The sequence below is a fragment of the Lagenorhynchus albirostris genome, chromosome 3 (assembly GCF_949774975.1).
Source record: "Lagenorhynchus albirostris chromosome 3, mLagAlb1.1, whole genome shotgun sequence".
Lineage (NCBI taxonomy): Eukaryota > Metazoa > Chordata > Mammalia > Artiodactyla > Delphinidae > Lagenorhynchus > Lagenorhynchus albirostris.
This window is the reverse complement of record NC_083097.1, coordinates 42,606,047-42,620,561: the sequence shown is the minus strand read 5'-3', so window position 1 is coordinate 42,620,561 and position 14,515 is coordinate 42,606,047. Positions and strand designations below refer to the sequence as shown.

Here is a 14,515-nt window from a genome sequence, read left to right as displayed (position 1 = left end):
GTCTCTACACAGACCAGCTTAAGCTCATAGAATCATGGATTGAAAAGGGACCTGAGAGATGTCATTCTTCTTTTTCATTTGTAGCTAAGAAACTGAGACCCTGGTGGTTAGTGTCCGTTCCTAAAGGAGAGGTGGTATGATATGAAAAGAAGAGGACCTTTTTGTTAAAATCCTGGCTTCCCTCTTTACCAACTGGGTAATCCTGGTATCTGCCTTAGTACGCACCCAAGAGCTGTGTACTCTTGGGTGAGTTGCTTCACATTTGTGAGTTTCTGATAAAATTTAGCTCAGAGATATAGTTAGTGCCGTTTAAAATTTTTAATAATTTGCTGTATTTGTGTTTTGTTTTCTTAAACTTGAGCAAGACTGATTATTTTGTTAACCTATAAAAACTCATTTGGTGGGGCTTCTCTGGTGGCGCAGTGGTTAAGAATCTGCCTGCCGATGCAAAGGACACGGGTTTGAGCCCTGGTCCGGGAAGATCCCACATGCCGTGGAGCAACTAAGCCCGTACACCACAACTACTGAGCCTGTGCTCTAGAGCCTGCAAGCCACAACTACTGAGCCTGAGAGCCACAGCTACTGAAGCCTGCTCACCTTGAGCCCGTGCTCCGCAACAAGAGAAGACACTGCAGTGAGAAGCCCGCGCACCACAACAAAGAGCAACCCCCGCTCGCCGCAGCTAGAGAAAACCCGCGCGCAGCAGCGAAGACCCAATGCAGCCAAAAATAAATAAAATAAATAAATTTATATTAAAAAAAAACTCATTTGGTTTTATTGATCTGATTTTTTTTTGATCTTTTTTTTGATCTGATTTTTTTGACCAATTGATCTGATTTTTCCTTTTTCTATTTCATTAATCTCCTATATTTCACTTTCTCGAGCTTTTAAAAGATAAGTTATTGTGTTGAATGTTTCATTAATTTCTAATGTATAAATTTAAGACTACATTTTCACGTGTAGTATTTTAACTTTATACTTTAAATTTTGATTTGTCATATTTTCATTCATATCAAACTATTTTGTGATTTATATCTTAACTTTTCTATGACTTAGTGACTTGGAAGTTTTCAAACATGCAGATTTAGGGGGATATACTCTTTCTTTCCCCTTTGTAGAATTGTTAAAGATAGGCAAATATCTGGCAAACAGTATGTATTCAACTGATATTGTACTTTTCTTTAAAGAAATAAACTGTGACTCTTGAAATTAGAACAGGAAACATAATATTGCAATAAGTATGTAAGTAATACTAAAAGTGACTTTAGTTCTATGATATAGCCAAATAAGGAGATGAAGTATAAAGAGCAAAGAGGGATGATGGGAAGAGGGTAAAATTGGGAGGAGGGGAAGGAGGAAGGAGAATTAAGAGAAGATGTAGGAATATCATGTTGAATTAATTCTAGCTTCTTTGAGGTCATATTCTACTGGTCACTTAGGTCTGTGGACTTTAGAATATTAATTATTTTTATTATGTTTCACATACTTTTATAGTAGAAGTGTCCATAGATGACCATTTGTGTGTGTGTGTGTGTGTGTGTGTGCACGCAGGTTGTGAAACTATATGGCAAAAGTTCATGTGTTTTTGAGGAGAGGGTCCGTAGTTTCATTAGAATCTTAAAGGGGTCTGTGAACCCCAAGAAGTTAAGAACTGCTACTTTAGAGACTTCACTATGTGGGATAACTTGAGAAGCCTACCAGGAAAGAATTCTGTTTTTTCCTGTTCTAACAGTGATGACTACTACCCACTTGAGAGAGATTGAGTGTTCCTTACAATTCCTTAGGTTAGAAGCAGATGATCAGGCAATGTACTAAGAACAGAATTTAGCTTTTACTGAAGTGAAACTTAAAACTATATTGTATTTTACAAGCATAAGTATTGTGCTGCTTGGAATGAATTACAAAAACCTAAATGCCTTTGATTAGTATTATCTGTATACAGCTAAGCCGAGTGTTCATGGCCTCCATTCAGGGTAGGAATAATTCTGGGAGTAAGAAGAAGCAGTTGGTAGCTGCTCTGCAGTTGGGGTGCTGTAAAGGCGGGCTTTGGGCAGCCAGAGCCAAGGAGGCACTCTGCTGGGTTAGAGATTAAGGGCTTCTTACCCCAGGACAGAAGAATGGGAAGATGTGAGGCTGGTGAGCCAGGTAGGAGAGTACCCCAGACAAACTTGACCGGCCCTCTTCCTTCCCCTTATAGGAAGGTTAGTTGCCTGGAGAGAGAAGCCAATTCAGGGTTCTTAAATTTGAGGGATGCAGCAGGGACAGGTTCTTTAAAGGAAGCAAGCCAAAAGTATTCACATAGGGGAATTTTATTCTGGGCATTGGCTCACAGTTAAATCTATGTTTACTCAAGTACTTCATAATTATTTCCTCTTAAGTTAGGGAATCAAAATTAGTTTTGCTGTGTATTAAGTGTTAACGAAATTTGATGGCTCTCAACCTTAGTTTATTTTTAACCCCCTAAATCTGCATTATCCATTATGAAAGCCTCTAGCCATATGTAGCTATTTAAGATGAAATTAATTAAAATAAAATTATAAAATTAGTCCTTCATTCTCACTAGCCACATATTAAGTGCTCATTAGTCAAGTGTGACTAGTGGCTGCTGTATTGGACAGCATGTTGTATTGGTTACTTTTGTCATCACAGAAAATTTCATAAGACACTGCCCTAAATGAAATTATTTATTTTCTTTCCTCTCCCCTCCATCAGACTGACGGTTTATATTAATATGTAATCAATTTTGAGGTTTTGTTTAAATCAAAAACTTGAAAGACCCACTAGAGTAATATTCCTTTGCTTATTACATAATTAAAAAGACAGTGCCACCCTTTTAGAATGATCTGCCTGAGTACCATTATTTTATAAGATTTTTCAAGAAGTGGTGACTAAAATAAGTATATTCATTATGGCTTGTATTTGATTACCCCTGCTAAACTGATGACTTTCTGCTAAACTGATGACCCTCTAGATTATTTCTACTGCCTATAAGATAAGCATGTTTTGTAACAAAATTTCTAATGTCAAAAAACCTTAGACCTTGGAAATTTTTTTAGTACACTTTTTAGGAGATATAAAACTTATAGCTATTATGATCTACCTACTTCATATGTGGTAAATCATTGTAGTTCTCAAAAGTTTCAAGAGAGGAAAACCCCCAAAAGTAATAATTTCACTGTAGGCCTACCTCTCTGAGAGCTTATCAATCAGGCTTAAAAGCCAAAGGATAATTTCTATTACTTTGTTACTATTACTTCGTTTTTTGTTTTAAACAGAATAGAAAAGTGGGCCTTTTCCTTTGCCCTGGTTTCAAACAATCTCTTTACCATAGATGGGACTTTTTCAGTTAAGTTGCATGTATAACAATTTCAGGAAACACAGTGAGAAAGGTTTCATTGTGATAAAGTGTTTTTTAAAATTCAAAATTAATGATCATGATCTTTTGTTTTATTATGAAATATTCAAACATGGAAGTACATACAGTGGAAAATTAGTTTTCTACCTGATTTGTATTAATACCATCTGGAAATAACTACTTGAAAGTTGGTTATATATTCTAGGCTTTCCAATGTATATTTAGACATAAATGCAAGTAATTTGTTTTATATAAATTAAGCTATACTAAATATAATGTTTTTACAGATTAGTTTGCCTACTAAACAATATATACATATACATATTTTTCTATATATATGATTCATACTCATGCTATTGATTAGGTTTAAAATTTTTTTCCCCAGATTTTATGGTAGGACATCTAAAGCATAAATATGTTTTTTATGAAGATAATATACAGTTGTAGTGTATGTGCAGCTGCTTTAGCGTGATAGTGACCTATATGTGCTCAATACATGTTAATTTCTGTTCTTCTTTTTGGACATATATGAGAAAGGCCATGGAAGATGATTAACTTTTTTTCACTATAAAGCAAACCTTTCTCTTAATCATATTTGTGTTTTGTGATTCAGGTTTGTAAATTACTACAAGACTAGCAGGGTTGCTATTTAAGAGTCTTGTAAGCTAGGCTGCCTCAACTATTTTAGGTGCTTCTGGTAAGAGCAGATATTTCCTAGTGAGTAAGAGACCACATTATGATTTATCCTTTTAACTGAGAGGACACAGTATAGTATGTACTGTAAAGTTGTACAATATATGAAAACGTTTTACATGGGAATCTTGGAACAAAGTCCTTTGCTAACTTTGAAGATTTATAGAATGGATGCTGAGATTGGGAATTCAACACTTCTCTTATGGAGTAGGATATGTTATTGTGTGCTTTGTGATAAAATTTCAGGTCTGATTGTTTCTGTGGGTTCTAGAGAAGAGATTAGGAAAAGATGGATCTAGAGCTGATTGTTAATTATTTGTAAAGTCCTATTTTGAAGTATTATTGCTTTATACTCCTCATTTCATCTGGAAATCTGATCCTTCTGCTTTCCTGCGGGAATTTGTGGACCTCTGTTTTGGGTGGATCAGTAAAGAAGATTGAACTGGGGCCCCAACTCCTTTTTTCATTGAGAAAAGAGTAAGGGGTGCTGCTGAGAGAAGTGCTTCTGCAATAGCCATGTCTTAAGCTTTGCTTTGGAGATAATGCTGGACTGTACAAAAATTGCCTTCAGGATTCCAGGAATTTGTGAATCGTAAATTTCTTTTAGCAATTAACGTGGGTATATCAGTCTTTTTATCTTTATTTGTTAGCACTTCGTGTTCCCGGTGGAAAACAAGCTTGAGAAATAATAGTTAGAATATAGAATTGGAAGTGCTTCCCTAGCATGTTCTTGGACTTAAGATCATTAACCAGTTTTGTTTGTTTTTTGTTCTTTTCTTGGTTTATTTGTTTTAACTTGGGTCTTGTGGAGAGAAAAATAACTTAAAACTTTTCAGGACCTAAGTTTATAGTTATACAAAATTATTATTATGTGCCTCAGAGGCTTTTGCATGCTTGTTTATTCATTGGTTCATTTATTCATTCAACATATATTCCTTGAAGTGCTTACTATAGGCAGGATTGTGGAGGGAAGTCTATCAGATAGTAATCTACTCAGGGTAAAGGACAAATGGAAAATGTATTTTGTAGAGAGTCCAAAGGCTGAAGATAGGGGTGGGGTGTGTGTGTGTGTGTGTGTGTGTGTGTGTGTGTGTGTGTGTGTGTGTGTGTGTGTGTGTGTGTGTGTGTGTGTGTGTGTGTGTGTGTGTGTGTGTGTGTGTGTGTGTGTGTCTGCGTGTGTGTGTGTGTATTTAAGAGAGAGTTAGACACACATCCATATATACATATACAGAGACATGGTCTGTAGTTCTGTGGGAAAAATCTAAACATTTTTAAAACTGTCTCCTCTTATTCCCACTGTTATTTCTTTATTTCAAGCCCTCAACATCTCTCATATACACTAGTATTTCTTGCCTCTGGACTTCCCTCTATTCTTTTTTTTTTTTTTTTTTTTTTTTTTTTTTTTTTTTTTGCGGTACGCAGGCCTCTCACCACTGTGGCCTCTCCCGTTGCGGAACACAGGCTCCGGACGCGCAGGCTCAGCGGCCATGGCTCACGGGCCCAGCCACTCCGCGGCATGTGGGATCTTCCTGGACTGGGGCACGAACCTGTGTCCCCTGCATCGGCAGGCGGACTCTCAACCACTGCGCCACCAGGGAAGCCCTCCCTCTATTCTAACTTCACACTTCTCTATCCTTTATACAGTTTTTCCCAGAGTCTTTTCCCTCACTAAGGCACAGATTGGGTTGTGTGTCTCCTGTTACCCACAGAATAGAGTCCAAACTTCTTAATATGTAGTCTGAATATAGATTCTGTAAATAGTCCCTTTATTAAACTCTCCTGAGTTATCTGCATTTAGTTACTGGACTCTATTTCACGCTGAGACCCTGACTGGTCTTACCTTCTGCCTCCCGGTTCTAGATAGCTTTTTCCCTGTGTGGACCTGCTCTCATCATTGTCTACCTTGTCCTCAGTACTAAGAGGCTCACTTTTCCCTTTGGCTTCTAGATGGGTTTGAAGAATGGGAAGCACTGGAAGGAGAGTGGGGTTTCTTCTCCTGGAGTCCTCCTGCCAACTCCTCTGTCGTGTTGGCTCTCCCAGAGGTCATAGCTCTTTGAACCTTCTAGGTCTAGGAGTGGTTGCAGCTTCAGAAGGTTGTACTATCTCTTGACTTTGCCCTCACCATAACTTGTAAATAGTCCCTTATTAAGCTCTTCTTAAGTTCCCCAGTTTGAGGATGCTGTTTCCTGCTGGGATCCTGACTGCTACATTGTCTAAGTCATCTAAGCTTCAGTTCTGTTTGCAGTTACAGCTGTGTTATTTTCCAGTAGCGCTTATCTCTCTCTTATTAAAAATTTTGTGGTGAGGTCTTTTTCATTCCTTTCCTTTTTTAGTGTTTTTAGTCCTTCCCTTTTTTTTTTTCTTTTTCCTTTCCTGGCACTGTGTCTGCCGTGTCATAGAAATTGAAATGTCTGAGTGAATAATGAGAGGAGATTTTCAAGAAGATGGACACTTGAATTTCCCTGTGGTATAGCGTAATATTTATTTAGATGTCTGAAATTGAGAAAATAGGGAAAGGTGTAGTGGGTACTGAAGTCAGTATAGTTACTTTAATAATGTCTAGATTTATATTTCATTCTTTTCAAAACGTAAACTTAGGACTTGTTTTTCTTTACCTTTGCTTCTATATATTAGAAATTAACATTGGTTCTCTTTAAAATGCATTTTAGATTTATTCCATTGGAATATTTTGTAACAACCTGTCTTTAAGGAACTATGTACTATATATAAAATGGGAGATATTTCAATTATTACTTAATTGGAGAAGAATATAGGAAATATATATATGTATATATATATATGTATCTCCACGTATTCATTTATCTACTTCAATATAACTTAGAGAAGTTGTGGTAAGAGCAGACATACAGTAGTTAACAAATGTGTTTATTAGCAGCATTGAACTTTTAAAAGTGACTTCTCTTAAGGGAATTTCAATTAAGAGAAAAATACCCTAGAATTATGATTAGTGTCAAAAATAGTTTCTATATCCTTTATATATTAAGGAAAGAATATTCGTGTTCTGTGAAAGAGTTTGTTTTGAGAAGAATCTTCCTATAATACTAACTTTGACACAGAACTCTCTATTACTACCCTAAAAAATTACCACTGAAAATAATTTCTGTGTAGATAGAGAATATTTCATTGCTTTTTAGAGTAGAGGTGTCTGTTTACTCTGTGGGGATGGCTATGCCTCTGTGTGTGTGTGTGTGTGTGTGTGTATGTGTGTGTGTGTGTGTGTGTGTCTTATTCTGCTTGGGCTGCCATAACAAAATACCAAAAACTAGGTGGCTTAACAACAGAATTTGTTTTCTCAGAGTTCTAAAGGCTGGGATTCTGAGATCAGGGTGCCAGCATGGTCAGGTTCTTTTGAGGGGTCTCTTCCTGGCTTGCAGATAGCCACATTCTTGTTGTATCCTCACATGGCCTTTCCTTGGATGCGTGCGTGTGGAAAGAGATCTCTCTCTCTCTCTTCCTTTTCTCATAAGACCACCAATCTTATTGAATTAGGACCCTACCTTTATGACCTCATTTAGCTTAATTACCTCCTAAAAGTCCTATCTCCAATTATAGTAAAATTGGGGGTTAGAACTTCAATGTAAGAATTTGGGGGGACAGACACAGTTCAGCCCATAGTAGTGTGCGTGTGTATGTGTGCGTGTGTATATATAAATCACATGAGTAATAGAGGAAATCATTGTGATATATTTAACTTGAAGAAGGAGATTCATGCTTAGGCAGTGACAACCCAATATTGAAGCTCATTATTGAAGTTTCTCCATAAAGCTGTGGTGTTAGTGGAGGTGGTGTAAGATATTCTCTCACAGAGTGTATATGACACCTTTTTTCCTCAGACCTCATTGTCTTTACTCTGTTCTCACTCTTCTTTTTTTTTTGTTTTTTTTTTTTTTTTGGCGGTACATGGGCCTCTCACTGTTGTGGCCTCTCCTGTTGCGGAGCACAGGCTCTGGATGCGCAGGCTCAGTGGCCATGGCTCACGGGTCCAGCCGCTCCACGGCATGTGGGATCTTCCTGAACCGGGGCAAGAGCCCGTGTCCCCTGCATCGGCAGGCGGACTCTCAACCACTGCACCACCAGGGAAGCCCTGTTCTCACTCTTCTTGATGTCTTAGCATTGACGTCCTACATTTAACCTAGTACAGACTTGATACTCTAAGCTACTTTCATTGGCTTTTTGTATAACAACATTGTCTTACTTCTCTATTGTTCATTCTTGTGTTTAAAGAATGGTTAATATGTTCTGCTGAATGAGAGAGACACAGCCCCTGCCCTCTAGAGCATGTAATCATCTCCTCTCCCTCTCTCTCCTGCAATCTCTTTTCATGATTTCACTATGGATATTAGTCCTTACCTGACTGTTTTTATTGATCTCTGTTAGTCTTGACTTTAGGCTTTCTCTAAGACTGTTTCATTCTCCTGGCTTCTTACCACCTCCAGTGCCAACAATCTGCAAATCTGTCTCTACTTCTTATCTTCATCCTGCATTATATTCCTTTCGCCGTTTAGTGAATTTTTACTGAGAGCCAACTGTGTGCCTGGTCCGAAGGATACAAGAATGTTATGGTCTTTGTCCTCAAGTTGCTGACAAAATGCAGAAAGCAGTTTAAGATACTATGTAATGGATGTGTGTCCAAGGTGCCATGGGGCAGATAAGTAGGGAGTGCCTTACTTATCAGGGAAAGGGAAACAAGGGGACAGGTATCCCAAACAGAAGGCTGAACATATATGTAGGTACCTAAGGTTTTGAAAACATAGTATGTTCAGGCAACAGCAAATGGTTCAGTGTGATTGGAGCCATAAGCTACATGGGGAAGAGTGAAAGATGAGGCTGAGCATTTAAGGTGTCAGATTACCCCAAAGGCAATATTTTCAATACTCAACTAATTTTCTTTCATCATAAACCAGGTGCCTGTCCCAACTTAACATTTTTTGTCAATGGGACCATCATTCTCCCTATTCCCAAAGTTTGAAGTGTCATCTTCAGGTCTGCCTCAACAATTGTGACCAGTCCTCAAATTGAGTCATTTCGATATTCAAAACACTCTTTCATGTGTCCTTTTCTGTTTTCCCTGTCAACATACTGCTTAACACTTAATTAGTAGATTATTTCAAAGCTGTGTTAAATGCTCCCCTTTCTAATTTTTTTTAAAGTTAATTTTTAAAACCCCCTTATTTTACTGTGTTACCCTGAGCAAAAGAGGACAGTGATATTTTATTTATTCCTACAGGATAAGTCCTTTCTTAGGCCAGTATTTTAAAAACATAATTCTTTTTGTTAAACCCCAAAATCTCAGGTTCTCTTCCTCCCATTAAAAACCACACAGTTGTGGAATTAAGAGTAATCTGCAGAAAAGAAGATTTTGTTTCATTAACGTTGAGTTTTTATTATGAACATAACATGTATTTTATACTGAATAAGCTTTTTCAAAGGAAGGTACCCCTCACCCAAATCATCTTCCTTGTCACAATTCTGTTAATTTAGCAAATCCCTTGCCTCCATGGGAGACATCATATATACACTGACTCTAGGAACAGATAGCCTGTGTTGTAATCCTGGTTCCACTACTTACTAGTTCCAGCAGGGTTCCTCATTTCTTAAAGCCTCATAATAATTTTATGTGAAAAAAGGGGGAAGTGATGTTACCTACTTCACAAGGTTGAGGTAAGGATTGAGTTAATCTGTGTAGCCTAGTGCTTGGCATGTGTGAGCATGCAGTACATGTTCGCTATAAAATGTTATGTACCTTGAAAACTTCTTGCTCATTCTCTCTGTACTCTTGTTGGTGTGACCTCATGCTTCTCTTGCATCCCTCTACCACTAAATGCTCTCCTTGAGGCCCTGCCTACTGCCTATGATTTACCTGCTGCTTCAAGTTCAGCTCAGTTGCCTGTTCCTTAATAGTCTTTTTAAAAAAATGAATTAATGTATTTATTTGTTTTTGACTATGTTGGGTCTTTGTTGCTGCATGTGGGCTTTCTCTAGCTGTGGCGGGCAGGGGCTACTCTTCGCTGTGGTGCGCGGGCTTCTCATTGTGGTGGCTTCTCTTGTTGCAGAGCACAGGCTCTAGGCACGCGGGCTTCAGTAGTTGTGGCATGTGGGCTCAGTAGTTGTGGCTCGTGGGCTCAGTAGTTGTGGCTTGTGGGCTCTAGAACGCAGGCTCAGTAGTTGTGGCGCACAGGCTTAGCTGCTCCACGGCATGTGGGATCTTCCTGGACCAGGGCTCGAACCCATGTCCCCTGCTTTGGCAGGCGGATTCTTAACCACTGTGCCACCAGGGAAGCCCTAATAGTCTTTTCTAACTACTCCAGTTCACGTTGACCTCTGAATTCCTATAGGGCCTTTTATATCATTTTAGAAATTAGTCATATTTTCTCTTTTATGGTATTCCTTTTAACATTTACATACAGTAAAATGTACTTTGTTTTTGGTACAGTTCTGTGAGTTTTGACAAATACTTAGAGTTGTGGAATTACCATCACAATCAAGATATAGAACAATTTCATCATCCCTCAAAAATCTGTCTTAGTATTATTACTTTTGAAACTGCTTCCTGAGTATGCCTTCTGTTGCTACATGTACAATTTAGGCTCTTGAACCGAGTGCCCGTTTTACACTAATTGTCTCCTCTATGTTTGGCATACTCTAGTATCAAGGATATAGTAAGTAGATGCTTGACTGTTTGAATTGTATAAAACAAAGCCTAAAAGTGTGGTAAATTTAAACATACTAAGAAATTACTAATTTAAGTTATTTAACTTCTCTTTGGTCTTTCATTTTATTTGGGTGAAAAATTTCAAATGAACATTATTCCTGTATAACTTGTTAAAGTGATTTTGGAGCCTTACCAGGGCTAATAAAAACCATTTTTAATTTGTCTTTGGAAAACAAAGGACTTATTTCTGTTCTTATTATCAAATATACTTACAGTTTCTATTTTTTCTAACCCTATTAATTTAAATTTTAATATGAAACAAAATTTTGTATCTTTTCCCTCCTTGACTGCATTTGGCTGTTATGATGTATTATTGATTATTAAATGTAAATACTGAGTTTTGCCTTTTTTTCTTAAACATATTTAATGTATTGAGCAATTCAGTTAAAAATGAATTACGAACAACATGTAAAATACAAAACCTTCCTGTTTTCTCAACTTTATTTTTTCACGGGCCAATGTTGCTGTCTTCCCTTGGGGTTTCCTTTATTGATTGTCCCTAAAATCAGAGGTCAAGGCAAGTAAGAGAATTTAAACTTGATAAAGGTGGGGCTGATGTGGACAAACTAATGATGCATGGTTTCCTCAGTCTTTACTCTTGGATGTAATGGAATAGTGATCCTTTTTCAGAAAGGACAAAATACAGTTGAGATTTGCATCCCATTTAGTAGAGTTTACTTCCTAATGAAGTGAATTGAATTTAACCATGTGTATCTTTTTTTCCCTTCCCTAACAGCTTCCATGCCTATGGCTGTTCTAAATTTGGGCCAAATATATCCATTTCAGAGAGGCTTTTTCTGTAAAGACAACAGCATCCAGTATCCGTACCATGACAGTACCGTCACAACCACTGTCCTCAACACAGTGGGGCTTGGTTTACCCATTTCCTCTGTAAGTAAATGAATAAGTAGGTAGTGATGGGTTTGTTGTGCTGGAGGTTTTATGAAGTGATCGAATTGGGGTGGGGGTAAATCCATAGTACTGTCGTCACCAGAGTTGGTGTGGTGAATGATTGCTTAAAGAATATAGCCACTGCTTCAGTCCAGGGCAGTGTTTCTCCAGTTAAAGGGAGATATTGCCCCAAATAACTTGATGTCATCATAAAGAATTATAGAATGATTATTTTAGAATGAAGAGTTCATTTAAGTAATTTTGGATCAACACTTTTCAGTAGACAAGTGAAGAAACTTAGGCCCAGATACTTGCTCAAGCCCAGTAAGCTATTTTATGGCAGAGCTGAAACTAAGATTATGCTTATTTTATCATGTTAAGTGGAAATTGAGGCCACAAAAACGGAGATAGATTTATTTGTTAAATTTGAGAATACAGTTCATCAGAAAGAATGTAAATACATATGCAAAAGAAGATCCTCAGAATATATCAAAACTATATCACTATTTTTCTTTCTTTTCTTTCTTTTTTTTTTTTTTTACGGTACGCGGGCATCTCACTGTTGTGGCCTCTCCCGTTGCGGAGCACAGGCTCCGGACGTGCAGGCTCAGTGGCCATGGCTCATGGGCCCAGCTGCTCCGCGGCATGTGGAATCTTCCTGGACCGGGGCACGAACCCGCGTCCCCTGCATCGGCAGGCGGACTCTCAACCACTGCGCCACCAGGGAAGCCCTATATCACTGTTTTTTTTTTTTTTGTGGTACGCGGGCCTCTCACTGTTGTGGCCTCTGCCGTTGCGGAGCACAGGCTCTGGACGCACAGGCTCAGCAGCCATGGCTCACGGGCCCAGCCGCTCCGTGGCATGTGGGATCTTCCCGGACCGGGGCACGAACCCGTGTCCCCTACATTGGCAGGCGGACTCTCAACCACTGCGCCACCAGGGAAGCCCTATCACTGTTTTTTAAGTTGTACTATTCATCAGTTTGTAGGTTAATATTGGGTTTCATTACTTTAAATAATTGGACAGTTTGCTTCTAGGTTAAATTTCACAAACTAGCTTAAGGTTGGCACTTGAGATATTGTGCTTACTTTCTCTATCCTTGGTTCGGATTCCTGCACCTTGCCCTGTGTCTCTCTGTGTGAGTTGGAAATGGATGAGAAGAAGCAGAATAAAGATTTACCTCCTTGAGTGTCTTGGGAGTCCAGCAGATCATGCCATACTTCTCTTTTGACAACTTGTCTCTTGTCAGTTGCCTTCCCCAGATAGTTGACTTACATTTTTTAAATTGTTTTAGCAAACAGAAGCCTTATTTCCACAGTAGGACAGACTGGCTTTTCTTTCCCTATTTTGCCCCCAAATTGGCTAAGAATAATAGCCTTGTTCTTTGGTTTTTCAGTTCATATCTGAGTTCAGTTCTTATTTGCCTTTTTTGGCTAGCAAATTATTATTTTATTTTTTGGTGATGTATTTAGCACAGTATTCTGAAGGTGAAGGGGACTTGGATTTAGTTATGTTTCAAGATATATAAAATATTTGCACATGCAGTCTATGCATCCTAATTTGATTAAAGCCACTTTTATAGGAGTAAAACGGAAGGAAAATTTGGGGTTAGTTTAAGGAAATATTTACATTTTTCCTAAGACGTAAATTCCATGGTAATTGGTAACCTCTATTTTAGCCACCAGCCTTATGAAACAATGTGCAGGAAAGCATATAGATAGATGGAAGAACATTTATGTAAACATGCCTTAATGTGCAAAAAAACCTTTACTCTAAGTTCATTAAAAAATGTGTTATTTGAAATCCTGTTATGTCTCCATTGTATGAAGTATTTACCTATTAAAATTTTCTTACTCTAGGATGTGGATTACTCCCTTTTTTTTTTTTTTTTTGCGGTACGTGGGCCTCTCACTGTTGTGGACTCTCCCATTGCGGAGCACAGGCTCCGGACGCGCAGGCTCAGTGGCCATGGCTCACGGGCCCAGCTGCTCCACGGCATGTGGGATATTCCCGGACCAGGGCACGAACCCGTGTCCCCTGCATCGGCAGGCGGACTCTCAACCACTGTGCCACCAGGGAAGCCCCTCCCATTTTTGATTGGGGATTTTAGCGACATCATTCTTGGTGATTATTGTAAAAAACACAGAAATGTCAATAGCCTTTTAAACCAAAATTTAGAGTAATGGACTTTGGATTATCCTTTTCAATTGTTGTGGTGTGTGTGAATGCAACAAAAAAACCCCCAGGATTTTGTATTTCAGCACAAGTATTTTTCTAGCATTGATTATTATGTAGATTATTGCTACAAGTATTATTAGTGTGCTATATTAAGTAGATAATATTCACAGTTTTAAAGGATAAAATATAACTTGGAAGAAATATTTTCCCCTATTTTTGGTATTCTAATTGCTTTCTGATTACTTTTTTAAAATCACTTTTACTTCCTTTGTTAATGTTTGAGGAAAAAGACAATACAGGATAAGTTTTGGGGATTGAATTAATATATAATACTGCATCTCTAAAGTTTGAGATTCAGCAATATTTGGGAAGATGAGGGAGATCATTTACTGTGGTTATATGGATTTTCTCAAGTTCTTTGTTTTTGGCATATAGTTTGAAAAATCATATTTCTTTAGGTGACTGTCCCAAAGGAGTTAAATGAGGCCCAGTTTTTTTTTTAATTTTTGAGTAGCTACTTAAATGGTAATAAAAAATTGCTATGAAGAAAAAAAAATGGATGGGTTAGTAATATGTTTATTTTTATAAGCTGTAAAGAAATATATAAGTAAAGTGTTATATATGGCAAAAGTGGCCATAAGAGTCCTGCACTGTAGGAGGACATT

The 14,515-nt window shown here is 38.0% G+C and overlaps 1 protein-coding gene across 2 annotated transcripts in view; it reads left to right on the top strand.

Annotated features, from left to right (window-relative positions):
* The window catches only part of PLPP1 (phospholipid phosphatase 1), a 120,041-nt gene that overhangs the window by 25,746 nt on the left and 79,780 nt on the right, over positions 1-14,515 (top strand). Inside the window, exon 2 of one of the 2 annotated variants that reach the window (XM_060142962.1) lies at positions 11,518-11,672. The exons of the other annotated variant lie outside the window; for it this stretch is intronic. Coding sequence (XP_059998945.1) covers positions 11,518-11,672 — 155 coding nt within the window. The remainder of the gene's footprint in view (positions 1-11,517; positions 11,673-14,515) is intronic. 2 annotated transcript variants of the gene reach the window in all.